The sequence below is a fragment of the Vicugna pacos genome, chromosome 32 (assembly GCF_048564905.1).
Source record: "Vicugna pacos chromosome 32, VicPac4, whole genome shotgun sequence".
Lineage (NCBI taxonomy): Eukaryota > Metazoa > Chordata > Mammalia > Artiodactyla > Camelidae > Vicugna > Vicugna pacos.
This window is the reverse complement of record NC_133018.1, coordinates 10,677,260-10,702,397: the sequence shown is the minus strand read 5'-3', so window position 1 is coordinate 10,702,397 and position 25,138 is coordinate 10,677,260. Positions and strand designations below refer to the sequence as shown.

Below are 25,138 nucleotides of genomic sequence, written 5' to 3'. Positions count from 1 at the left end.
TGATGGGACATGTCAGGGTTGGGGTGATGAGTAAGAAGTGATGACAGCCTTGTCTTCCCTAGATCCACTCACTTCCTGACTATCCGTGGGTCATTCTCTTGGTATGGAACAGCCTCTTCTCCCATCTGCTCCCTGAAAGATGACACTGAAAATAGTAAATAAGATCTGGCCATTTTTTTGCCCTGACACCAGTGATTTCTAATTGACTTTAGGATAAAATCCAAACTCTATACCTCTTTCTACCTAACCCAGCAAACCCCTGCTTACCTCCCTGGGCTCAAGTCCTATCACTCCACTTCTCTGCCTCTTGTTCTCGCTCACTGCCATTCCCTTCCCTGGTCCCCTGGGCTGCTTGCACACACCAAGCTTTGCCCTCTTAAGGCTTTGGCATGTATTCCAGCTGCTCAGGCTGTCTCCTCCTTCTCCTTCAGGTCTTGGATCAAATGGCACCACTTCACAGGTACTCACTGCCCCTAATTCCCTACATCCCATCTCAACCATGCCCTTAAGTTACCCCCTGGCACTCCACTCTGTTTATTTTCCTCATGTATACTTATCAGTATCTGAAATTGTCTTATTCACTTGTGTATTGTATTGTATCACGTTGTATTGTCTTGTGGTGTGTTGTCACCCCAACTAGAATGTCGGCCCCACAGGAGCAGGGATGTTGCTGTACTGTTCATCACTTTACCCTCAGTGCCTCACACAGTGCCTGACACACAGTGGGGACAGAATGAACTGTTTATTCTGGAATGAACGAGCAGCTCTTAACAACCATTTGCTAGACTTTTGGAGCAGGTAGGCATTGGGCTTTAGGACACAAGCATCTAGGTGGGTAGTGGCTGAGGTTAATTGTGCTCCCAGTTGTGACAAGCATACACCCTGGGCTATTGGGGTAGGTTAGGTTTGGGGAAACAGCGCCAATAGGATGGTGATTGAGTTGGATTATGAGCTGGGTTGGGTCCATCAGGTAACATCAGACTATTGAGGTCAGATTGGATCCCAGATTTCAGGAAACGGGGGTCCTAGTTAGGCATGGCTGAGTTTAACTTGTGACTTGAGCAGTGTCCACGGGTATAAGATGACTGGAGGAAAAGAATCAAGCGTGTCCACTGGTTGTAGCTAAAGAGAACTGTGACCAGAGCAGTGTCCCAAAAGTCACTTGGGGCTGTTGGGGCTGTTTGCAAGGAAACAGGTGTTCTGGGGGACGCTGGCTGAGTTGGGCTGTAACCTGGGCTGGGTTGTGGGTTGTGAGTTGTGGCCTGCGCCAGCTCCACGCCCCCATCAGGGGAGGACTCGATCCAAGCCGGCCCGCCCAGGTTGGTGGTGCCACGCCGAGGGCGGCAGGAAATATCCCTGGGAGCGGCTCACCTGGGCGCGGCTCACCTGGGCGGGGCTCACCTGGGCGGACCTGCACCCACGAGTCCGCGCGCTTCCGCGCCGGGCGGGCTGGCCCCGCCCCCCGCCCAATGGAAGCGCAGAGGTCCGCGGCGGCGGGCACGGATTGGGCGGGCGGGCGCGGCGGCGGGCGCGGATTGGGCGCAGAACGGCGGGGGCGGGGCGTCGCGGCGAGCCGCTTAGGCACTCGGCCGGCTGGCGGCGCTCAGCGCCCGGCTACGCGGGGCGCGGTGCGGGCGGAAGTGGCGACGCTGGCGTCCCCTGAGTCTACGGCGGGCGGCAGTGACGGCCCCGGCGCTGACGGCGGCGGCCCGGGGGGCGGCGTGGACGCCCGCGGCGCCGGCTGGGGCATCACCGCGGGCCTCGACCCCGAAATGGCGCTGCTGGCGGAGCACCTGCTGAAGCCGCTGCCCGCGGACAAGCAGATCGAGACCGGGCCCTTCCTCGAGGCGGTGTCCCACCTGCCGCCCTTTTTCGGTGAGCTGGGGTGAAGGGGGGGAGCTGGCACGGGGCCGTGCCTCGAGCGCTTCCACACACACCCGCATCCTCCTCCTCCCGAGCATCCCCAAACCGTACCTCCCCTAGACACCACAAGTCTTACTTTCCCATGCACCCGAGATCCCCTTTTCCTCCAAGCACCCCCAATTTTCCCTATCTCGGACCACTCCCAAATCCTCTCTCCCCCGAACATGTCACATCCTTCATCTCTTCCCAGACACCCCCAAATCCTCTATCTCCCCTAGACATTCCCAAACCTGTCTCTCCAGACCCCTCAGGTTCCAGCATATCCTTCAGATGCCCCCACTCCCTGTGTGCCCCAATCGTCCGTCTCCTGACAAACACCCCTTACTCTTTCAAATCCCAGTTCTCCTAACCTCCATCGCATAGAAAGCGTCCTACCCCCTCGCCCCCTACCAAGCCCTTTATCCCCTACCCCATCACCGCTTTCAGAGTGGCCCTCAACTCCTTTCCCCTAAAAATGAACCGACCCTCATTTCATAAACCTCCTATTTTCTGTAAATTCTCCCAGCTTCTCCCTCATGGGACCTAGTGAACCCTTCTTTCCTCAGAGTCCCCCCATTCCAGATCAAAGACATCCCCCTGCCTCCCCGCCCCTCCAAGGGCAGGAAGCCTGGCAAGGTGAGGAGGGGGCTTTTGGAGATGGAGTCACAAAACTCTGGGGCCCCTCCCTAGGGAGAATCACCTAAAATTTTCCCTCATTTAGAACAGGGGTCAGGACCAGGGGAGTTGCTTTGTTGGGTGACATCAGATACTGGGTGCTTGGCAAAAGAAGACCCCTCCCTGATCTGGCATGCCCTAGGAGGTCACAGGAGAACTGGAAGGCGGCCTTAAACCAGTTGCAGACCCTCCTTTCTCCCCTCCCTCAACCCAGCCCACACCCTAGATAGAAAATAGGAAATGAAAGGCACCACCATTGGCCCCTGCCCTTTGCCTTTCTGGTCCTAAGTAAAGGATGCAACCTGAGCTCTGCTTTCTTCTCTCCCCTGTCAGCTTGTCCAGAGGCCAGCCCTGCTGGTTCACTTGGTGGTCTTGTAGGAAGAGACCAGTCCCCAGGGCAGAGTCCAGCTGACAGCTGTGAACTGACAGAACCTTGACACTGACCTGGACGGAATGGATGTGGCACCCGGGGCAGTCACTCCCTTTACCCTCTAGTGGGTGATCGGGGCTCTCTGTGGGGGCCGATGCTTCTGCACTGGTGGGGGTTCTGGGGTGGTTGAAGCTACGTGAGGTCGTATCCCCCACTCTCCTTCTCTCCCTCTTGAGCCTCAGCATCCCCATCTGAGAAATGGGCATGCTGATTTCCTAGACCAGCTGCGAGGAGTCAGTGAGGTGGTGTGTGTACAGTTCTGAGGTCTTAAGTGCCGCACAGATCTTAGCTGTTGGGAGACTGGTTGTTACACAAGTTCCTGGATGCAGTTTTTAGTTCCTTCTTAGAGTAGATGATTGATTAATCAGTGTTTGAGTGAGTGCCATTGACTGGTTTGTATGATTCTCAGACTTGGGTCTTTTACGCCCACTTCTGCATCACTGGTCCCCAGAACCATGGCCGGCGCACAGTAGGTGCTCAGCAGTACTTGTTAAATGTACAGAACATTCTTATTGTCAGTATTGCAGCGTGGAGATGACATCAAATGTCCAGGCAGGGGCTTGGGAGCTAACTGGTTTTCGCATTGAGGAATTGTTTATTTTGGTGACAGTGCCTCCGCACTCCCACCTTTGGTTCTATGAACATTCGCAGAACAGAGCCAACTTGCCCTGAACAACGATTCAGAATGTGTTGAAGCTAGTTCTTCTCAACTGAGGGCAGTTTCGCCGCCTCAGGGGACATCTGGCAATATCTAGGGGCATTGTTGGTTGTCACAACCTGGTGGTGGGGGGCACAGGGAGTTGCTACTGGCAGCTACAGGGTAGAGGCCAGGGATACTGTAAAACATCCCCTAGTGCCCAGGACAGCTCCTGCCCCGAATGTTAGCGGGGCCGAGGTGGAGGAGCCCCGAGTGAAGCTCTGTGGTCTTTTCCTCCCTCAGTGTCAGCAAGATTGCCCGTCTGTTCTGCCTTTGGGGACACCTTCCTTTGATGTGATTATCTGGCTGGTTTTAGAGGAAAAGGGATGGTGGCAGCTGGAGCCAGCAGTGATCTGGTGCAGGGGGCGGATGAGCGTTCCCTCCCGCTCTCCCTGAGCTCAAAAGACCCTTGTCTTTGCTGCAAGCCGTGTGCTGTGGGGCATTGCATCTGTTGACAGAAGCGCCCTTTATGCAGAAGCCTCAGTGGGTTGGCTCACAGAGGACCATTCTTAGCACTCTTTAAAAAAACGTGATAATCCATGTTGAACCATTAGGCTCTTCTTGGGGGAGGGTTCCTCCCCAGGATTGAAGTTTGAGGAGGATCCCCCCACCAGTGGCTTTCCTCCGGTACTTAGGGGTCGAGCTCTAATACAGGGGCTTCGTCTAGATCTTGGGAGTGTCTGATCCCTTGGATGATCTGGTTGGCATGTGTGTCTCTGGAATGGAGCAGGCCTGGGACACAAGAAACCCGAAAGGCACTGCCCTGCCAGTTTCCTCCAAATCAGGGTCTCTTCACCGTGGCACCGCTGACATTGGGGCTGAGCCATTCTTCTCAGTGGGGGCTGTGCCCTGCCTTGGAAAACGTTTACCAGCATCCCTGGCCTCTCTCTACTCGATGCCAGTAGCCCCCTGCCCCCTTCCCAAGTCACAACAACCAAAAATACCCACAGGGAGACAGAATCGCCCCTAGTTGAGAACTCCTGCTCTTGGCATAAATATGGCAGAGGGCTGAAAGCTGTGATTTTGAAAAGTATTTAATTCTGTAAGGAAGATCTGTTTCTCCAAGGAAAACTGAGCAAGAAGAAATTATATGTTTAAAAAAAAAACTACCTGCCATTTATTGAGCATTTACTATGTGCTCAGTGCCCTGTGTAGATTAGTCCCTTAATTCTCTCTTAGCCTTTTGAGGCAGAGTTGTTTTTGTTGTTGTTGCTGCTGTTATTTTAAGAGAGAATCAATGCTGACATTTCTGAGTATCTTCCTCTCAGACTCATTTATATCTTTATCTACCTTTAAGGGAAAACTGGGGGAGGGTATAGCTCAGTGGTGGGGTGCATGCTTAGCAGGCACGAGGTCCTGGGTTCAATCCCCAGTACCTCCGTTAAAAAAATATGTAACTTTAAGGGAAAATGTACAAGCTGCTTGTTTTCACCCAAAAATATAGCATAACCGCCTTTCCATGTCTATCATCATTTTTCATGGCTACTTAGAATTTTGTTGTTTGAATGTGGCCATAGTTTAATTTAACCAATCCTCTGCTTTTGGACGCTTACATTGCTTCTTGGTTTTTGGCTCTAGTAAACCATGCTACACTGACCATTCTCATATATATTTCTTTGCATACTTCTTTGGTTATTTCTGATTTTTAGAAAGGAAATTGCTGGGTGGAAGGAGGTGAAGGCTTTTCACCTGTTAGAACAACCATATTTCTTAAACCTTTGTCAGGTGTAGTTTGTGACAGAATTAGTTGGGCCTGATGAATGCCGATCCTTTGGGCTGCAGGGTAGATGTTGCTCAGAGCATCCACATCCTGGACCTGTTCTTCTTCCACATTCAGCCTGCATCTCCTGAGTTCTACCGGTTTTGCTCTGTCCACTTAGAGGTCAGCCCTTTGTCCATCTCTTTTCTCCTCCTTGACCCAGTAATCGGATCTCACGTCTGACCGATCAGTTTGCATCTGACTTCTGTGAGTCCCTGCTCGCCCATCTTTTATGTCAGTTATGCAGCTGTTCTAGAACATTAACAATTGGAGACGGAGGGAAGGGGAGGGGAGAGGGAGAGACTTAGTTATCATTTAGCCTTGTCACTCCCTGCGTAGAAGCCTCAGTGGCTCCCTATTACCCTGCCTTGAAATCTGTGGTGTAGCCTTTCTGAATGGCTTGCAGCCCCGCAGATGGTACCATGCCATCACTTGCCACTGGCACCTTACCTGTGTCAGTCTCTGCCTAGCTTACCACTCCTCTCCAGCCCACGGCCTTCCTGGCTGGATTTCACTTACCCTTAAAGCATCAGCCTAGGGGTCATCTTATCCAGAAAGTCTTTCCTGACACTTGGAGTTATTTCAGTGCCTAGCACTTGGTTGAGCTAGTGATGTTTCTTGAGTGAATGCTTTTGGTTCCATTCCCATTTTTCTGGGTTCTTTCTAAAAGTGTTTTGCTTTCTTCTCTCTCCTCTCCTTCTAAATTAAAACACAGGTCCAAATTAAAATACATAACTCCCGCCCTGTACCCATGGCAGACATTAATAATCAATCTTGATACTGTTTTCCCCTTTGAGTCTAAACACAGCCTTGGCATTTTTCTTACCACAACCACTCCGGGTGCATTAGAATTGATGCATGAGATGATTGACGCCTATTTGCTCAGACTGTTTAGGGAGTAAGCAAAGATTCAGGAGCTGAAAGTGATGATTTCTACCCCTTGGTTCTTAAGATCCAGACACTGGGGGCGATTTTTCTCCATTCAGGCCTTTAAGCTTAATTAAATGAATGTCTGTAGAATCGAGCCTTACAAGTATCAGACACTCATTAAACAGTCTGAGAGTAACCCCAGAAACAGTGGTTCTTCCATTACTCTGGTTCATTGCTTGCTGTCTTTTCGGGGGATGGGGAGGGGCACTGGCAGTGCAGAAGCCCAGAATTATCTTCTTGTTTTACAGCCAAAGAAACCAAGGCCAGAGAGGTTAGGTGACTTGCCCAGGGACACACAGCCAGTGAGGAACCACAGAGCCAGAGCAGAACTCAGGCCTCTGGGCTCTTTCTGCAGCGCTTGTGCCATTGTGTCTGCCCGGCTTCCTGTCTGGGCGAGGAGAAGACCCCCCCAGTGGAGCCAGCTCGCTCGGTCACTGAAGAAATCCAGTAGCTCAGCTGGCTCCACAGTGACTTATCCAAGATGCAGGGAACCCCAGACCGGATAGGCAGGTTTCCTCCGAGGCGTGTGCCTCCTAATCATCCTGCCATGCTGGGCCCGTAACTCCGGCTTGTGTGAACGCAGGTTTAAATGACTGGGGAGTGGAAATCGTCCAGTGGGAAATCGCCCAGACAGCTCAGTGTTTCCTCAAATTGGGACATCGCATGAACTGCGGGGGAGCCAGCCCCACCCGCAGCCCTTAGTCTCCAAGAAGTTGTCCCTCCCATTGCGACATGAACCTTTTGGAACTTGGGACCACCTATCGCAACTCCGCAATGGGTTTTCTTTTTTTAGGTTGATACAAAATTTTTTTTTTTGGTTTTGTACAGAGTATCCCAAGAAAGAGAAACAAGAAACTATATTAACCTTTATCCTATAGCAGGTGTGTTATCATTTTTTTGGTTTTTTTGGGGGGGAAGTAATTAGGTTTACTTATTTTAATAGAGGTATTAAGGATTGAACCCAAGACCTCATGCATGCTAAGCATGTGCTCTCCCTCTGAGTTATACCCTCCCTATTATTTCTACCTCTGAGCTGTTACCCCCACCCCCTCCTTATCATTTTGGTTGAGTGCTTTTTGAGAGCTGAATTCTATAGGAAGGAGAAATAGACTGTGTGCCTGGGACACTTGGAGGAGGAAGAAACAATGTACATTGCAACAATGTAGTTTGGGGAGAGCAGGGGAGGAGCCACTTTCTGCAATGGGTTTTGCAATTTTGGAACTGCCTGTGGACTCCTTTCATCAGTTGGAGGTGTGTTTGCAAGTAGGGAGTGAGGTTTCATTAGCCTTGAGGAGCACCTACTGTGTGCTGGTGGTGCACCTACTGTGTGCTGGTGAGTCATACCCCGGAGCTCCCCTGGCCCAAGGAAGACCGGAGTACCACCTGATGAGAGGGCCACCAGGGCCCCATTGTGTTATCCTGTCTGTCTGTATCACTGCCCATGAGTTGCTGCTTTTGAGTCTTAGAGGGAAGAGGTTGCTTTGAACCTGGGTCTGTTGTCCGCTGAAGCCTATGAATTAAAGTCCATAGGTAGGTGAATGGAAAGAAACTTGACATTGACATCAAGTAGAGCCAGCCTGAGCCTGCATGCTGGTACTATGGTGCCACAGCTGTGTGCCCACACCCAAGTTCTTACGCTCTCTGAGCCTGCAGTCCCAGCTGCCAAATGGGGAAGCTGGGCCTCCCTCAAATGCTTCTGGTGCCCCACGCCCAGAGTCGCTCCATCTTTTTGCACAGGTGGGAGAGGCAGCCTCAGACCTGTAGCAACTGCACCTGTTGCCACACAGCCCCCTTGGGAAACAAGGATCTTGCAAAAAGAAGCGGCCTCTGGCTTTTGGTGAGCAGCTGCCAGGGCTCGGGGCCAGCTGGCTGCTGAAGCAATTCTCATTTCCAGAGGCCAGCGCAGAGCACAGACTAGTGGTGCCCACCTGCTCTGTTCCCCCGGTGACGGCAGTTAGATCCTCTTGCTCCTCTGTGTTCAGAGAAACCTGGCCCTGAAGTCAGGGGTTGAGGTCTGGTCTCTGCTCCTGGAGGGAAGAGGATATAAAAGCAAGAGGGAAAAGACCCAAACATCCCCTCTATCACTTGCTAGCTCCTCCACCCCTGCCTCCTTCCTCATCTGTGTGGCATCTGCTGCACAGCGTGGCTTGGAGGGATGGTGCCCCACTGTGCGTCACCTCCCAGGCCCCAGCAATGCTCCCGGCGGAGCATAGGTGCCCAGCCAAGGTGGAACCTGAAAGGGAGTAGAAAGAAGGCGTGACAAAGGCCTTTGCAAAATATAACAACCCCATATAGTTCAGTGACCCCCATCCTGGCTAGCGTAACCCCTGTTTTGAGTGACTCCCAGGGGCCAAGCGTTGAACTAGGTGATAATCTCATTTTCAGTCCTTATCCTAACCTTCTGAGTTAGGAGGAATTGGCAACCATTTTACAGAAGACGAGACCGAGGTTCAGAGTGGTGAAGGGATTTGACCAAGTCATGTAGCTAGTTAAGTCGCCTATGGAGCTTTGAAGGGGACCAGCCCTGCAACAAGTCTTCCGGAGCAGAAAGGGCCTTTCCATGCTGTTTGTGAGGGAGGGGAAATGATAGACGTCCCCCTCTGGCGCTGGTGACAGTGGGCTTATTTCAGTGAGCTTATTAGAGTGGCAATGTCGACTTCTGGTCTGAGGTTTCATTGTTTCAGTTTAAAAAATGGCCAGGATGAATGTTAACTCCTTGTGTTACATTCTTACACTGTTACTTGTATCAGGGCCTTTTACAATTTTTTTTTCCTTCCCCAATTGTTATCATGTTAACCATATCTGAGCTTTTAAAAGTCATTACAACTGATCAGCCCTCTCCAGGGCACTGCAAAACCTCTGCTTTCCATCCCGGCCAGCTCGTACTCCCCCTGAGTCAGAAAGAATTCATCTTTTGCACAGCTGTTCCCCCACATTCCTTATTCCACCTCCTTCTGAGATCTCAGACTTTAATGGTCAGGAATACATTTTAAGTCCTTATTTTATGACTGGAAGACTGCTAATTTTACCCATCAGTTGACGTTTGTTTGTTTTTGTTTGTTTGTTTATTTGTTTCTCTCCTTCTTTCTCCTCCCTCCCTCCCTTCCTTTCTTTCTCTATTAATTTCTTCATCCTTGGACTCATTCTTTTCTGGATTTCTTCTCTGAAGAATGATGATATCATTTAGAACCATAGTCACAATCGTGAAGAGTGCCTTTAGAAAAAAAAAACTGAGCCAGAAACTATGCTAAGTCCTTTATTTGCACTACCTCACTTAAGCCTCACAACAACCCTGCATGGTGGGGTCTAGCGTTAGCCACATTGGACACAGGCGGCAACTGCGGCTCAGAGAGGTTAATTAATTTCTCCCAGGCCACATAGCAAGTGAGAGAAATCATTTCCCCATCTGCATTCCCAGTTCAAGTCTGGTCATTGCCAAAAGGGACAACGGGATAAAAAGAGTTGGCATGTCACGGGAGGTGATTTTTAAAATCAGCATTTGGAGACATTGAATGAACATTCTTTCCTCTTTGAGAGCAGAATTTAGAGTGGGAACCAGTTTTAGGAAGGCGGACATTCTCGGGGCTCTTCTTCAAAATAGACTGTATCACAGACTGAGCCATCACACATAACACACACACACTCATGGGTTAATAAATGATTCATCTCCATCAGCTGTAATTTGAGTGCCTTCCATTATCATCCTTGTAACCCAGGATCTGTAAAGTTAATCTGCCCCACGTGTTTAACAACGAAACCTTATTGTCCAGCTATTGGAAAAAAAATTGAATTGGAAATAGATAGAACCTCCCCAAACCAGGCTGGCAGCATCATAACACAGGCATCCTGTTCCTCCTTTTTCAAATAGGTATGTATTGGTTGGCTCAGGTTTTCCTACAGTGAATCACACAGTTTTTTCTGTCTTAAAAACCAGAATGCTTTTTGTTCTTGAATGAAAGTATGCCTGAGATGAACAAGAGGGCGGGCCAGGGTGGAGGCGATGCGTTCACCCTGTTACCGTCAGGTAACGTCAGGAACATCACGTGCTGTAAGAGGCGGTTGTCTGAGGAGGCAGGCGTTGGGGGGCAGCTTGGATGGAAATTTCCACATTGGCGCCGTGGTCTTGCTGGGAGCATAATGGTGCTTTCCAACTACGTCAAGGCCAGAAAAAGAGGAAATGAATCTGATTTTGCGCGGCATGTGGTGACTGCTGGCTTACGGGGAATTCTCCTGCCTGGGGGATGCCACCCATCTGAACGATGGCGCAGACCGAGGCGGAACCATCACAGGGGTCATGCACAGAATACTTGCTGGGTGCCTGTTTCCTCTTATTTTGCAGATGATGCCTACAGAGCTGGCTATTTGTTTTCTAAGAATCTAGCAGAATCACAGCACTGCAGGGAAAGTGGGAGGAAAGGACCATCTACAATCAGGAGTTTTTAAAAAGCTATGCAGAGCTGTCCTAAAATCCTGAAAACATACCATATAGAGCCATTTAAGGAAGGGTCAAGGGGAGCCTATGATGTCACTGGGCCACATCTTTGTCATAATTCCTATTTTTGATGATGACCCTGTTTAGAAAACTGTGACTGTCTTGCTGTATGAAAGCAGGGACACTGGAGTCACATTTTTTTTAAAGTTCCATCCAGAATGGTTGAACTAGAGAGAAGGTTGGGGCATTCATAAAATTTGGTAGATGAAAACTATTTCACTGTTCTTTTTTTTTCTTTTTATTACTAAGATTAAGGGTCTTTTCATTTTTTCTGTTAATTGTCCATTTTTCTATAAGGTGGTGGTTGTTTTTCCTATTGATTTGTTAGTGCTCTTTACATATTAGGGATAATAGCCTTTGGTCTATGATTTTTGTTACACAGACCACCCCCTCCCCTGATCAGTTTGTTGTTTGGCTTTAACTGGTAATGAGGATTCCCCCTTACCCCTCCCCGGCCCCATATCAAAGATTTCTGGGTTTTGCAGTCAGATTTATTGGTCTTTTTCTTATGCCTTTTGGGTTGAGTCACATGCTTAGAAAAGCCATTTGCCATTTGCCACTAGTTCCAGATAACCGAGGCTTGACCGTATTTAGAATCTGTGCCCATTACAGTTGCTCTATGAAGTGAGATGGTGTGACTGTCTCTGATTTTCCTTTTGTTTTTGAGACAACTTCTTTTCACCCTAGAGTTAAGATACGAACTCAAAAACCATCCAAGCCCCTCCCTCCCTCCTGGCAGGTTCTTAGTGGCATTTTTCTTTTTTTTAAGTTGGATGGGTGGCATTCTAAAGAGACTATTTGCTGACAACAACAACAAAAAAACAAGTTTGGGCTAACTGCAAAACAGGTAAGACAAGAAAGGTAATTCTCAGGCAGGGCTGCCTTCTGTCAGAAAGGCAAACCTGGCTGACTGGCTGGAACCTGTCCAGAGCAGGGCCCAGTCTCAGTGTGAACTCTTAGGCCACTGTGTGCCTGGGGATGAGAATTATCTTTGGGTTTTCCTGCCAGAGTTCTCTCGCTTTTGTTGAGTTCATGCAGGCAGATGGAAACGTTCTAGAAAGAGGGAGGAGTAGAACCAGCCTTGGCGCTTGTATCTGAGTGCCTGGCTCTCGCCACATAAACCTGGGCAAGTCTCTGGGCTTTCCTGGTGGCCTCGGGCCGCACCAAAGGCACCCGTGAGCCCAGTGTCCTCTGCAGGATGGGTTGAAACCGCTTCAGCTCCCCTGGAGCACCTCCTGTTTGCCCAGCACCTGGGGGCCATGGAAAGTCAGGGGCCTGAGCCCAGCGCAATCGAGTCACTCATCCACAGTCCCACGAGAACTGAGGCCCGAACCCAGGAGCTCTGCCCTGCTTCTCCCCCCGATAGCAGGTGGCCCACGTCCAGGGCCTGCCCACCTGACCCCGGTGTGCGCACCTCTGTGGGAAGCCACGCCTTTCCTGCTGGTGCAGCGGGGCAGTGGATCCTGAGGTCCCTCTCCCAGCCCCCGCCTCGCCTCCCCTCTCTACTTCTGCTCCGCTCCCAGCTCCAGAAGCACATCCCGGCCCCACGCCCTGCCCCACGGCTGAGCAGAATCTCTGTCCCGACGTCACAGGAAGCACAAAAACAGCTGCCTTTGAGCACAGCTCCCGCTGACCACGGTCACCTTCAGGAGAACCCAAAACAAAAAGCCGTTCTCCCCGCCGCCCGGCGGCTGCTCAGAACGGCAGGAGAGCCATTTTCAGGGCCAGGGAGGCCGAATTACATTCTCTGTGTCTCTAAAATGCACATCGAGTGACCTGAGTTACTGGGAAAAGCTAGTGGTTGGCGATGATCTGTCCCTGGGGCTTGGTTCCGCATCCCCGTCACTGGCGCCTTTACTTAAACGTCAGCCCGTGGCAGTAAGGAAATCACGGCCAGGCTCTGAGCCCTCCCTGTGCACAGATGGCACCTCTCCCCATCACAGCCACCCTACAGGGTGGGGGTTCCTCCTAGTGTTCTTCCTTTACAGATGGGGAAACTGAGGCAACGCCCCTTCCTGCAGTGTCTGCTGTCTTAGTCCTCCAGGTCCTCAGACCCTTGCAAGAAAATGACTAGAAAAAGAGCCTGGCAGGAGGTGTGCTTGCAGATTCACCATCCCCACGATCCGCTCCCTCGTGCATGCTGCAGAAGCCCAGGCACCTGCTGGGGTCCAGCTCCACGCCAGGCGCTGCAGGCACAGCAGGGGGACCGAGGCCACCTGGTCTCTGCCCTCTCAGAGCTCAAGTCCGCAGGGGAGACAGGCGGAAAACAGAGGGTTATGCGTGTAACATGTGACGTGTAATTGTGGTAGCATTGCCGTGGACTTGGAGAAAAAGTAGAAAGAAGTGCGACTTTTTCTGATAAGGGAAAAGAAAACCCTGGATTTTTCCCCAATATTTTATATGAAGAATTTCAAGCATACAGCAAAACTGGAAGAATTTTACAGTGATTATTCATATACCTGCCACCTAGATTCTCCCGTCAGTATTTGACTGTACCTGTCGATCCATCCATCAGTCTGCTCTGTGTCTTTGGACAGCATACATTTTTTTGAACAATGAGGACATGAAGCCATCAGCTGGAGCCACGGAGTGGCTGTCCCCTTGGAAGGGTTTTGCCCATCTGCACACAGCCTGTCCATGGCACCTGCCTGGTCCCTGTGAGTGTCGGAATTGGTGACCCCTGACTGCACAGTCAAGAGGGGAAGAATCACTAGTGGTGGGAAATCTTGGCTTTCTTACATCATTATTTAATTCTAGAATATGTTGTCCTTTGGGGGAGCCAGTAGTTAGTGTCTCGGGAGAGAACCCGTCCCAGGGCTAGCAAATTGCACACCCTCCCCAGGTTGGTCTTGCAAGATGAAGTCAGTGATACATCATGGAAGATTAAAGGATGGGTGGAGTCGTTACATCATTTATGCACTTGGCAGGCCCATCCGGGAGGCCAGGGCACCCATGGTTAGGTGTTACAGGCTGCCTGCCCTTCCACCCAGCACCTCGGAGCAGCTCCTGTGGCCACCCTAGGGGAGGCTCCAGCCTAGCCCGTTGGGGAGAGGTCCAGTAGCTGAGAGGAGGGGGCTGACCACTCAGCCTGTGGATTCTGTGCCCAGGAGCCTGCAGCAGGGCGAGGCAGGGAGTCCAAGTGACAGGGGGCGCAGGCCCAGGGTTCCTGCCCAGAGGAGGTCCCAGAGGGCCTGGCAGCTTCCAAGCCTGCTAGACCATGCTAGACCATGGAGCCTGGCCCTAGTCATGATACAAAGTCATAAAGATGCTCAAGGGGCAGGTATAGCTCAGTGGTAGAGTGCGTGCTTAGCATGGACGAGGTCCTGGGTTCAATCCCCAGTACCTCCATTAAATAAATAAATAAGCATAATTACCTCCCCCACAAAATGTAATAAAAAGATTTATTTTTAATAAAGATGATCAGAGTTCATTTCCTGAGGGTTCATGTGCTGAGCTAAGTGCGTTCAGTGCATGGTTTTGGGGGCATTTTTTTGTTTTTTGTTTTTAATGGAGGTAGTGGGGATTGAACCCAGGACCTCACGCATGCTAAGCCTGTGCTCTGACACTGAGCTGTTACCCTCCCCGCCAAGTCCGTGATTTTTAATCCCTACAACAACCTATGAAATAAGTACCATGACTGCCCTATTTGACATGTGAGGAAACTGAGGCACGCAGAGGTCAGGAGACTTGCTTGCCTAGATTCAAACCCAGTCTGTCTGGATTTCTACCCTACCTTTCCATTGGGTTATGGGCTGTTTCATTTATTATGTCTAATGCTGTTTCCCCAATGCACCCTCTTTTAACAGCTATGATTAGAATGTTCCACATGGCTGGCCAGGTGTGCTTGGGTCACCTTGGGTGGAATTCAGTCCGCAGGTGTCCCTCCCCCAGCCCTCTGCTCTGGTGAGGTCAGTTGGCACGTGTTCCGAGGCCCCTGCCTGGCCTGCGGACAAGGGGAAGCTGGTGCTGGCATCTCCCTGCTGTGGGTTTGGGACGTCTTTGTGTGGAGCCCCTGTTCCTCATGCTCTGTTACGTCCCCCTGCTGGTGGGTTCTCCTGGGCTCTTAAGTAGAGTCTCAGAACCATGACACCTCCCAGCCACCAGCTCCCTTCTTCCTTATAAGATGGTGAGCAAGAAGGTCATATTTCATAAATCTCCCTCTTCTCCCACCTTGTGAAGTTCCTCGATCTGCCTCCAAGCCAGCTGGTTCATTGATGGCCGTCTGCCATGTTGACCAAGATGGTTTCTCAGAACATTAGTCCTGCAAGATACGGCTGTGCTGTCCAATATGGTAGCCACCAGCTGCTTGTGGCTATTTAAATTTAAATAAATAAAAGTTACATAAAATTACAAACTCAGTTCCTCGCTCACACTCAGCATATTTCAAGGGCTCAGTAGCCAAATGTGGCCCATATTAGACGGTGCAGTTACAGGACATCCTGTCCCAGAGAGAAAGGGTGCTGTAGACAAAAGAGTTTGCCTCCTAGAGAGTCTGTTTGCATTTTAAAGGCTCTGACAAGTCCTGCCGTAAGAAACTGGACTCGTCTGGAGCCTAACACTCCAAATTTACTGGCCCATGAACATTTTTGACACCTACAAACAGCTCTCCCTTTCCCTAAACACACGAAATGACCCCCCCACTCCTGTCCCCAGGCCTCCATGACGCATGGAGGTCCTGAATATCATCCTTGTTGAGAATCTAAATTTCTGTTCTTGTTTTGTCCCCAGATTGCCTCGGCTCTCCAGTGTTTACTCCCATCAAGGCGGACATAAGTGGCAACATCACAGTACGTACTTGGCCCAGCAGCCCCAGTACCTGTGATGTACTGTCCCCTGAAACAGGATCCACTGTGAGGCTGGTTCTGTGTTATCCCCATTTTACAGATGAGGGAGCTGAGGCTCAGAGATGTTGAAGGACTCACAGCAAAGAATTGTCAGTGGTGGGATTCAAATCCAAACAGCCTGGCTCCAATTCAGGAGCCTTGTTCCGGGACATCTTTGAATCCCAGGAACCTTTCAAAAAAATACATATATATTATTTATTTATTTGTTGTTTTTGTTTTGGGGGGAGGTAATTAGGTTTACTTATTTATTTTAATGGAGGTACTGGGGATTGAACCCAGGAACTCATGTGTGCTAAGCATGTGCTCTACCCTTGAGCTATACCCACCCTGCTCCAGGAACCTGTTTTCATTTGTCCACAAAAGTGAAACTTCAGATAACCTGGGGTCCGAGGCGCTGTCAATAGCATGGGGAACAGGGACTCTGGGCCCAGCCTGTGCTGGAACCTGCTCCCACCTGCACCAGCTGTGTGACCTTGAGCACGTCACTTCCCCTCTCTGAGCCTCAGTTTCCTCATCTGCAAATGGGGACAGTGAAAGCAATGTCAGGGGTGCCACAAGGATATGATAAGGCTGCACCCAGGAAGCACTTGGCAGGAAGCGTCCTGACTCAGGGGAGGTGCTCAGTAAATGCAGACAGTCCGGTAGTTATTGTTACAACAAGCCCCACCGCGGGTCCTGGCCCTGGCGGGACGCTCCTCTACCCAGCACGCAGGTTGGCCGTCATTGGGGACAGCCTTCCTAAGGGATAAATGCCCATGTGTTCACATATGTTCCATTTCAGAAAATCAAAGCTGTGTATGATACCAACCCAGCCAAGTTCCGGACCCTGCAGAACATCCTGGAGGTGGAAAAGGAAATGTACGGAGCAGAGTGGCCCAAAGTAGGGGCCACACTGGCACTGATGTGGCTGAAGAGGTGATGGATGGGCTCGGGTGGCAGCCTGTGTGTGGCTAGTGGGCCTGGGGGTCTGCCCCGTGGAGGAGAGATGTCACACCCTGCTGCTGCCCCACGGTGTCTGCACTGATGGCACAGGATGGTCACTTCCATTCTTTCACATAGGCATTCTTCTCATGTGACGCTAGTTAGTGACCAAGAAAGCACCCCCAGGGCCAAGACTTGCCTGATGGTGACACTTCCTGGCCTGTTCTAGCCCCATCAGGGGCATAGCATAGTAGCGCACACTCTGGCCATTGTGCAAGCTCTTTAGATCCCAGATCGCATTTCATGCATGGTGAGTTAGGTGTGATGATTATCCCCATCTCCCAGAGGAGGCCCCGGGGCTACCAGAGGCCAAATCCTGTGCCCAGGGTGCAGGCGCAGAGCTGGGACTGAGTGGCCGAGCACAGTTGTGCAGAGTGTGCACTGCACAAAGATGTCCTGTCTAGTGCTAGTCACATCACACACGTGGTAGATTTGGGTAGTATGACAGCTTCTTGACAGAAATACAGCATCTGGAGGAGAAAGGACCCTATCTAATTTGCACAAATTCATCCTGTGGGCTGGGGGCAGGGTACCTTGATACGGGATTTGACCCCAGACAGTCTGACCCCAGGGTTGACAGTGCTTGTAACCAGGATACCTACTGTCCAAGCAAACTTGAAGCCACATGCAGTTGTTCCCATCTTACAGATGAAGCCACTGAGGCTCAGAGAGGCCAGGCAGCTTGCTTGCTGGGCTCACACGCTGCTCTCTGCAGGCTCCAGAATTCTCCTTTAGCTGTGCAAACACCACAGAACCCAGCAGCAGCTCTGAAGCCAGGGACCCATTCTCTGCCCCATGTATGTTCCCAGTGTTGCCCTTTCTCTGGGGCCTGGAGTCAGGAAGGGCGTTCTTCCCCTCTCTCTGCATCCCCTGAAGCTAGCCCCCCTCCCACCCTGCACGTCTTTGGTGAAACAGAACAGGAAGTCTGCTCCCTGGAGGGTGGGGCCTGTGTGGGCATCCCGGGGTAGGTGTGCTGTAATTAACACCCTTACGGCCTCTTTTACGACTCGCCCCCACTGAGCTGCCTCTCAACACGGCACTCACGGACCTGGAATGAGGAATGCCCCCAGTCCATCCAGTGGCAGGTTCTGTAGGTTTCTTGGGAAGAGCAAGGTAGGTAGGGACATTCAGATCAGTTAGATTATTTGTGTCCAGATCAGACGTGGGCAGAGCCAGGTGACTGGGAGGGCAGATGCAGGTGGATGTCACCAGGTCAAGCACATAATAAGCACCTGCTGTGTGATGTGCCCGGTGCTGGGTGTGTGGGGTACTGTGTCGGGAGGCATGGTGCCTCTTGGGGTGTCACAGCCTGGGCAGGGGGTCAGGCTCGGGGCAGATCCTGACAGCAGCATATCAGAGCCTGGAGAGGAGGGAAGTTGGGGAGGGCTTCCCAGAGGAGGGCCGCCAAAGCAAGGCCTCCAAGGCTGAGCAGGAAGGTCCCAGGAGGAAGAGGCCTAGCAGAAGTGGGAGGGCAGGGGAGGGACGGCGTATCTGCCCTTCCAGGAGGGTCTGGTCCAGCCATGGCTCTGGACACGAGGCAGGAGCAGGGAGAGATGAGGTGAGTTTGGACAAAGATGAGTTCCAGTCTGCCCGGGGGTCCTGGGGAGCCACTGCGGGGCATGGAGCTGACCAGCAACAGGGTCTGATGGGGCTGGAGAAGGAATCAATCATCCCAGCTTCTGAGAAGATGGGGGATCGTTAGGGCTGGGAGAGGCAGAGGCTCAGGAGAGGTGGCCAACCAGGGCAGGGCTGGGATTGGGCCCTGAGCTCACTTTCACACCCCAGGCTGATCCATGATGGCTGAGGGTTAGGATCCAAGCACAGAGTAGTTCCCTTCACCTCATAGGTGACAGAGCTTAACTTTATTCCTTCAGTCCTGGGGCAGGCCCAGCTCTCCTGCCTCTAAAAACCCCTACCCCTAACCTGGTCCCCTCCCCTGCAGGAAGGGAGCAGAGGAGCCCAGTTGGGGAGTGAGACAGGCTGGGTTCACATCCCAGCCTTTGAGTGGGCCTTTTGGGGGTACCTTAGTGTTCCCCTCCATACAGTGGGCAGATGGCACTGAGCTCAGCCTCATGAGACGATGTAGATTAAAGCCACTGGCATTGATTTGATTTTCAAGTTGGTCGCCCTGCTATAACTCATGCCTTTCTCCTGGCTTTCAAAGCAGCATCCTACCCCGGAGGAAGGGCCCAGGTGGTTACTGGAGGATGAAGACCGTGGCTTGGGCAGTGGTCGAGGCGGGGAACCCGGGCCCAGGGTTCAGGCTCGCCAGTGTTCCCAGGGTGTCCATGCTCTGTGCTCCGTGAGCCCTCGGAGGACCAGTTCTGTGGCTTCAGTCCTGATGCACTGATGGCCCTCTGCCACATGCTGGCCTGTGGGAGGCCACGTGGCCACGGAAATGGGCAAGGGGGGCCCAGACCCAGTCCTCCTATACTGTACAACCCAGCAGGGGTGGCCGCAGGCCTCCTACAGACAGGGTGCTCGGGACACGTGAGGTCAGCCAGGGGGTCACGTTACTCAGAAGCCGGTGTAGACATGCCAGTTGGGGAATAACCGCCCTCTTCGGTGCGCACGCGTCCCCGGCTCACAGCAGGTGCTTAACTCAGCGAGCATCCGGGTCCCCGCGCGGGGGCGGGCCGGCTGGAGGAGCGCCGCGGGCAGGGCCCTAAAGCGGCGTCTCCTTTCCGGCTGCAGAGGCCTCCGCTTCATCCAGGTCTTCCTGCAGAGCATCTGTGACGGCGAGCGGGACGAGAACCACCCCAACCTCATCCGCGTCAACGCCACCAAGGCCTACGAGATGGCCCTCAAGAAGTACCACGGCTGGATCGTGCAGAAGATCTTCCAGGTGAGCCGCCGCACAGGCCCCGGAGGCCCCGGCGGCCCCGGCCTGTGGGGGTCCGCCCCCTGCTCCGTGCTCTGGAGCTGCGCCCCTCCCCCGCCACTGCTGCGTTTGCTCCCCACCCCGGGCTCAGGAAGGGCTCCCCCGTCCACCTGGGGTGAGGCTGGTGCACCGAGGGGCCCCGTGGGCTGGCGGGCCTTTTCCTAGATGCTCAGTGGTGGTTCTGATGAGGGGCCTCGTCCTGGGAGGCCTGATTGAGAGGCCACGGGAGAAACCATGGCAGAGACCGAGGACCTCAGGCTGATGGTGGGCTGGCCTCCCTGGCCCCCTGGTTCATCTGGGACCCTTGCACCAGTTGGGGAGAGGAGGAAGGGCCCCTGTGCCCACTGGCCCAGGAGGCTTTTGATGACTTGTATCGGGGTGATGGTAACCATGGCTCCTGGAAGCACCATCCTGGCTACGGGAGAGGCCCCCACAGGAGGCCTTGAGAGCCCCTCGGGTTGCCCTGCACTATCTTGGCCTCCCGGCCTCTTGCCGCCCCCTCACCTACTCAGCCTGCTGTGGCCGCCCCTTCTCTGCAGCTCCCACCACCTGCCCATGCTCATTCCCACGAGAACTGGGGTCTGCGGGCGTCTCTGTCCCACACCGCACAGGTCGTGGGCAGGCTGGGTCAGGAGTCCACTGGGTCCAAGCAGGAACTGCTAGGCACTGGGAAATCTGGCCACCTCTGGGTGCTCTGCCCTGGCAGGGCTGGCGACAGCACCCATCCTGGGTTGCCCCCTCGCAGCCACTCCCTCAGTAAGAACCGTGGGTCCTGAGTGCTTGGCCCAGGGCTGGCCGCCCATGAGGGGTGATCTTCACAAATGTACCATGAGGTGGGCATTGTCCTCGCTTCCATTTCACAGATGAGGAAACTGATGCCCAGAGAGACAGGATGTATCTTGGTAGAGGTCACAGAGTAAGAAGATCAGGGGCTGGGATTCTGCCTCCCTGAGCCTCCGTATCCACATCTTGCAAATGGGTGTAAAATAGGCCCTACCTCACAGGATCATTGTGAAGATTCAACCAGTTACTCTGTATAAAGAGCACGTGGTTTATAGTCAGAAAATCAAGCTGTTATTATTTTGATTCTTAATGACAATGTTACTGTTTGTGATTGCCTCACCCTCTCAAACTCTTCCGAGCCAAAGTTTTTAATCCAGTTGCATCCTTCTCCTTCTGGCTCTGAAATCCTGTGAATTTTTGGTTCCCTGGAGGGTCCAAGTTGTTGGGGAAGCCCTGAAGTTTCGGGAAGTGTCACCCCCTGAACGACAAAAGAGGAACAGCACAGATTTGCAGTCATCTCTTCTGCTCAGAAAGTGGGTTTCAGAAGAAGCTATTCATCTTCTCCAGAGTAGGGAACCCAAAGGGAGGAGGCTCGTCCATGCTGAGCACCTACTGTGTGCCTGGTGCTGTGCGGGGCACTTTGCGTGACTTCCTTAATCCTTACCAAAGCACCCCGATTGGGTAGGTGCCATTATTATCCCATTTTACAGATGAGGAAACTGAGGCTCAGAGAGGCTAAATAACTTGCTCAAGGCCCACAGCTAGTCGGCGGCACAAGCTGGAATTTGAACCCAGGTCTGTCTGTCCCCAAAGCTGGTGTCCTTCCTGCTGTCCCTCACGGGGGTAGAAGGGAACACACACACATCTCCCTTTGCCTTTCCCTTCCAACACCATGAGTAGCACAGACCCCTGCCCAGCACGGACCTTGGGGGTGTCCCCTCCCAGCACCTGACATGCCTGGCCTGGTGGCCCGGGCCACCACCCTCCGCTAACACCACGCCACCTCCCCTCTCCTCCATCTCAAGGCAGCCCTGTACGCAGCCCCGTATAAGTCCGACTTCCTGAAAGCGCTCTCCAAGGGCCAGAACGTGACGGAGGAGGAGTGCCTGGAGAAGGTCCGCCTCTTCCTGGTCAACTACACGGCCACCATCGACGTCATCTACGAGATGTACACCAAGATGAACGCTGAGCTCAACTACAAGGTGTAGGCGTGCCCGGCGGCGACCACCCCGGCCCCACGGCCACGCGCAGAAGCAGGCACACCTGAATCACTGTGAATCCAGCTGGCCGCCCCTGGCCGGCAGCGGCGCCCCCAAGAGCGGCCCCGAATAGGACCACGGTCTTCTAGGGGCCAGCCCTGGTTTTTAAAGTCATTTTTTGGGGTCTAACCTGGAGCAATAAATAGCGATCTTACTTCCGAATCTCCTTTGAATTTCACAACAGCACAGGCTGACTTTGTACCTTCATTTCAGTCTGGCAAAAATCGATTAATGTTTCTAATAAATCAAGTCCTAGGGTTTTTTGGCTTTTTGTCCCCCCAACGCAGGGCATGACTCTGGGGGGACTGGTGTCAGACACCTCACTTTAAAAATAGTCACGTGTCCTTCTGAGGATCTGACTGAACGATGTATGGGGTATTTTAAGGACCATGAGGCGTTTGATTTGAAATTATGCAGGGACCCTATTGCAGGATTTTTTTTTTTAAAGCAAACTGGTGTGTGTTCTCATGTGGTTTGCACAGCCAGACCTCACAGCACTGTCATTAGAGAGCCTGCTCTTTCTTCCTGTCTTTTGCCAGACAGTGTTTTTATAGCTGAAACCAACCAGCAAGCCTTTGATGACAAAGGAGGGGAGGTTATTTTAAAGCTGTCAGGCACAAATAATTGATCACAGACGACTGCATAACTGTTTTCTTCAGGGACAGCTTTTCCAACCTAAGAAACTACCTACCACGTGCGAGGGGGAGTGGATGAACCCAAGACCATGCCTTGTTGCCTTAACTGTCCTTCCTGGCGCTAAAAAGAGCTGTATTTTTAAAGTGTTGGGGCGATCAATGCAAACCTCTCCCCAAAGAATCAATGTGTGTGAAAAACCCAATGAGGAACAATTGGTGATTTTTATGCAGAAACTAAATAATCCTTAATAAATAAATCTCTATTTTGGAATCACATCAGTGTGCTGTCTTGGTTCTGGATTCTTTTGTGGTGCTGGTTTCTGGATCAGAAATTACAGCTGCGGACCAGCCAAGGACCTGTTTTCTGGCCTCTGGGTCCTATTTTCTGGTTTCAGAAATAGAACTGGTCGCCTCATGGAGAAACTGGGGACATGTCACATACAAGTCTTGCTTTCTAGCTTCTTTCGAAAAATCAGACTACTTGACAGGAGCGGAGAGATGACTGCCCCCCTGGGCTGGACGGTGCAAGAGGGTGGCTATATTTTCCACTTTGCCTCAGTCCCCACCAACCCCTGTTGCCTCCACATCCCCAAGACCATTGTTTATTTGTGCTTTATCGTGGGCTGATGCTTTTTCTGATACTAGGATTAAATGTAGAGGGAACTATTTTACTTCATTCCTCCTCCTACAGAGCTGATTGTCTAGTGACAGGATGGACCAGTGAATCACCAGTGATGTGATAGAGTGGTCAGTGCCCTGAGGGAGCCTGGGGCCACAGATGAGGGGCCGCATGCTGGGATGTGCACTGAACCTCAATGGAAGGGTTGGGGTTGGGAAGATCCTGTAGAGAAGGAGGGGCAAGGGACACTCCAAGGCACAGGCAAAGTCCTGGTGACTTGACCCAGAGCAGGCTGTGTGTATGTGAGACATCATGGCACCAAGGGATTTGAACTTGACTCTGAAAATTAAGAAACACCTTCAAGGTAGCATAATCAATCAGATACCCAGTTTGGAAGGCTGCTTCTGGCGTGGCCAAGGACTGGACGCCTGAACTAAGTTTTTTGCTCTGATTTCATTATATTTTCTAACATAGCTGATAGTAAGAATGATCTTTCTAATCTTTCTGATCTAAGCTCTGTGTTTTAGGATGTTTTCCCTTTGAATATAAAATTCTGCCAACAAAATTTTAAATTCTGTATATTCCTTTAAAAGAGATTTTCTTCATGTTTCTAACACAATACAGTGAGGGCAGGAAGGCAGCTTCTTTGTGGAAGGCTGGAATATTTCCAGGAGAGCCTCCATCACTCCTGGTACCTGCGTGGGCACAGGAGTACTTTGGGTTTCTGATCTCAAAGACACAGCCAGCAGTGCATTTATGTCTTCCCATTTCATCCTTGTCAAAATAGGACTGAGTTCTGCCTGGGGTGGGGAGGAAGGAACACACATTGAGCAACAGCTGTATACCAGGCCCTGCACAAGTACTTCACACACCTCATTTCACAAGCATCCTGAGATGTGGGCATCAGGAGCCCCCATTTATCAGTTGAAGAAATTGAACCCCCCAAGGTGGGGCAAGAAGACAGCCAGAGTGATCCTGCCAGAGTAGGGGGCACCGGGGTTTTGCATCTGACTCTATCTCCCCACAGCTGTGTCCACTTCTGTGCCTGGGGATTGAGTCCACATGCCAGCACATCTTCCTGCCTGGACTTTCCCACTGTGGGAAGCCACCGAATGTGACCCAGGTTAACCTGATGGTGCACAGAAACCCGAGTGAGCCTGAAAGTTTGACAAGGGCTGACTCTACTTACTTGCTGCATGCAATTAAATCTCCCTGACCAACAGTTCAAATCCTTTATAATTCATCTCTTACAGACAAGGAACTGAAGTTCACTTCTCCATCAAAAAGTCTGATTTCCCAGACTCACAGACATAGAAAACAAACTTATGGTTACTAGGGGGAAAGAGGGTGGGAAGGGATAAATTGGGAGTTTGAGATTTGCAAATATTAACTGCTGTATATAATAGATAAACAAGTTTCTTCTGTGTAGCACAAGGAACTATATTCAATATCTTGTAGTCACCTGTAATGAAAAAGAATATGAAAATGAATATATATGTACATGTATGACTGAACATTATGCCATATGACAGAAACTGACACACTGTAAACTGACTATACTTCAATTAAAAAAAAAATCCTGTTTCCTTTTCTTCACCACCAGGTTTTGCTAAGGCCCGTCTCACAGTTTCTGAGGCTTAAATTAAGTGCTACTATTTGTAAAGCAACCAGAGATGTCTGAAGCATATAAGCTGTCTTAGTAAGTGTTAAATGAAACTGCATGGATTTTTTGTATGTGATGCAGAATGTATGAAAATGTGATCAAGTGCTGGAGTCCTGGCTCTGCTGTTTATCAGCTGAGTGGCCTTGGACAAATCACTTCACCTCTCTGAGCCTGTTTCCTCCTCCGTACACTGGTGATACTAATGGTTCCTTGCTCTCTGAGAGTCAGTGAAACTACCGAGGTGGGCACTTAGCTGTGTAATCGTTCACTGTTGACCCAGTTATCATCATTTATAGAGGCTTTTGGAGACTGGTGGAGGAGGGGTCCATTTCTCCTTGGGTTCACACGGTCCCAGCCTCGGGCTGCGTGCGCCTGCGCACTGACTCCTCCAGGTCCCGCGCTTCCCGGTAGGTGGCGCTGTTGGCGCTGCGGCGCTGCGGCTGAGCCGCGTGCCCCGCCGCTCCTGCGCCTGCGCAATGACCTCCTCCAGGTCCCGCGCGTCTCAGTAGGCGGCGCTGTCGGCGCCGCGGGGACGGGGCTGAGCTAGGAGTCCCCGCCCGTCCGCACCTCCCGAAAGTGAGTGTGTGT

The 25,138-nt window shown here is 51.7% G+C and overlaps 1 protein-coding gene across 2 annotated transcripts; it reads left to right on the top strand.

Moving 5' to 3' along the window:
* The first annotated feature begins 1,579 nt into the window (after positions 1 to 1,579).
* On the top strand, positions 1,580 to 22,544 carry GLTP (glycolipid transfer protein). 2 transcript variants are annotated; one of them, XM_072953656.1, is made up of 5 exons: positions 1,580 to 1,875; positions 15,614 to 15,672; positions 16,511 to 16,587; positions 19,405 to 19,555; positions 21,400 to 22,544. In XM_072953656.1, exons 1-5 carry the CDS (start codon positions 1,773 to 1,775, stop codon positions 21,580 to 21,582), a joined length of 573 nt encoding a protein of 190 aa, XP_072809757.1. In that variant the 5' UTR covers positions 1,580 to 1,772; the 3' UTR covers positions 21,583 to 22,544. The 2 variants fall into 2 exon arrangements, with proteins under 2 accessions (XP_072809757.1, XP_015095146.2); XM_015239660.2 differs by having other exon boundaries at positions 1,585 to 1,875; positions 16,511 to 16,644.
* Positions 22,545 to 25,138: the final 2,594 nt, after the last annotated feature.